The following is a 2047-nucleotide window of genomic DNA, read 5'->3' on the forward strand; positions in this document are numbered from 1 at the left end:
CGGCTTTCGCGCCTCCGCTCGGCGCGAGACATCTGCTCGCACCCCGCTCCGCGCCAAGAGCTCGTAGCATTGTCACTCGGGGCCAGTGGAGCCGTGCTCCTCCCTCGTGCAGCTTCGCAGAGCACAGGCGGTGAGCGTCGAAGAGGCCCGAGAGGTCTCTAAGAACTAGGCGCAGCCTTGCGCGCAGTTGCTGCTGCATCGTGCTCAGGCGACGACAGCGCGAATTTCTCTTTCGCAATGGCAGTCTTGAGCCGCACCACCTCCGCATTGTCCCGCCGCTCTGTGTCTGTGGGGGCCGCGCCCGCTTCTAGGGCCGCAAGGACGCCCCGCTCTCTCGTCGTCTCGTCAAGGAGACGCCGGATCTCCGCCTTGAGCGCGGCCGCTCGCATTTTGTGGCTCCGGCGCTCGTTCTGAAGCTTCTCCACGTGGAAGCGAGCCTCCTCGTGAGCCGGGAGACGGAGCTCCATCGCCCGAATCTCCTCCTTGACTCGCTTCAAGGAGTCCCTCATCGCCTTTGCGTCAGAGGCCGAAGGCGCCTGGCCTAATGAGACTGGCGGGGCATTTCGGACAGGCGAGACTTGTCGCTGCCTCCCTTCGCGCTCCGCCAGCCGGTCCAGCTTCCTCTCCGCCGCATTTCTCGCCGCCGCGACAGTTGCGAGGTGGACCTCAGCCGATTCGAGCTGCGAGTATAGGGCGTCGCGCTTCCGTCTCGCCGCCTCGAGGGACCGCTTTGCCTCATCCAAAGGGCTTGCCACCGCGGCCAGCCGATCGCGCTCCTCCCGTGCCTCGAGCAGCGCCGACTCCTGCGCCGCCTGCTTTGCTCCATCAGCGAGCCGCGCTGCCTCCGTCGCTGCTGCAGCGCGCTCATCCTGAGCGCCGGCGCGAAGCTCCTCCGAGTCCACCACCGCACCGCCACCGTCCAGCTGAGGCGGCGGCGCGAGGTGCCCCTCCTCCTCGACGTAGTCGCCTTTGTCGGCGTCCATGCAGACTGTAACGCTTCGCTTCGGCGCGAGTCGACTACTCGACTTTTCGGCGGGCGCAATATTTCTCTCTTTTTCAGACATGCCAGCTCACGCGCCTGAGTGTTATTTAACAAGTAGGCCAAACTCTCGCTCTTGCTAGTCCCCCGACATCGAGGCCGGCGCTTGCAAGCCGCCCCGGACGCGGGGGGCCTTTAGCCCGCGGCCGGCTAGATCCCGACACCAGAGCGGGGCGAGCCTTTCTTAAGGTTGGTAGGTGAAAAGAGATGTATGGTTCTTGCGCGGCAAGATTGGGCGTCTTCTACTCGAGTACCGCAGTCCCTTTTGATGGGCGGCGGCCCTGCCCCTGCGCCCTGGGTCTTGGCGGCAAATGTGAAATGATCGGAGTGGGAGTCAGAAACATGTGGTTCTTGCGCGAGGACCGAGGAGAGCTTGATGAATGATGATAAACTCGAGGGGCCAAAATACACCGCGAGGAGGGCGGAGTTGCGCCGAGAGGCGGGTGAAGCCGCGAGAGCAAGGGATCGGCAGGCGGCGGCGGCCCGTCGCAGGACGAGGCGCAGAGCCGCAGAGGAGAGCGGCGAGACAGACAGAGGTCAGGATGAAGCGACAGACAGTTGCGAGTTGGAGAGAGAACGACGAGAGGAGTGGGACGACCGCGAGGCGGCATGAAGGTCGCATTGGCGACAGACTGCAAAGAGAGATTGTGGAAGAGGCAGACGCCCACAAGGCGCAAGGGTGGGCGACGGCTAGCAACACATACTCCTCTCCTTAAAATCCCTGTCTGTTGTTTGGGGAGAGAGATTTTTAGCAATACCTTCAATACCAAACAACTCTAACGTGTTTGTTTGTTGTTTGTGGTGGCGGCGTGCGCGCGTGCCGTCCTCCCATCCCTCCCTTGCGCCTTGGGTTGTCTGTTTTCTGTCTTTCTTTCATTCAGAGTACAGAGAAAGAAGGGAAGCATAGCAGCCAGGCGCGTCTTAAAATAATCGAACATATCGGAGCATGTCCACAGTGCTCAGTGGTTCCGAGCCTGGCTGTTGCTCACACAAAAACACAACCCCGGA

General features: G+C 62.0%; 1 protein-coding gene across 1 annotated transcript; it reads right to left on the reverse strand.

Annotated features, from left to right (window-relative positions):
- Positions 1-158: 158 nt before the first annotated feature.
- On the reverse strand, positions 159-983 carry EMIHUDRAFT_255239 (hypothetical protein; the record flags this gene model as incomplete). Its single annotated transcript, XM_005773888.1, has 1 exon — positions 159-983. The coding sequence occupies one exon, from the start codon at positions 981-983 to the stop codon at positions 159-161; it is 825 nt and encodes a 274-aa protein (XP_005773945.1).
- Between the last annotated feature and the right edge of the window lie 1064 nt (positions 984-2047).

Source organism: Emiliania huxleyi, assembly GCF_000372725.1.
Source record: "Emiliania huxleyi CCMP1516 unplaced genomic scaffold EMIHUscaffold_3221, whole genome shotgun sequence".
NCBI lineage: Eukaryota > Haptophyta > Isochrysidales > Noelaerhabdaceae > Emiliania > Emiliania huxleyi.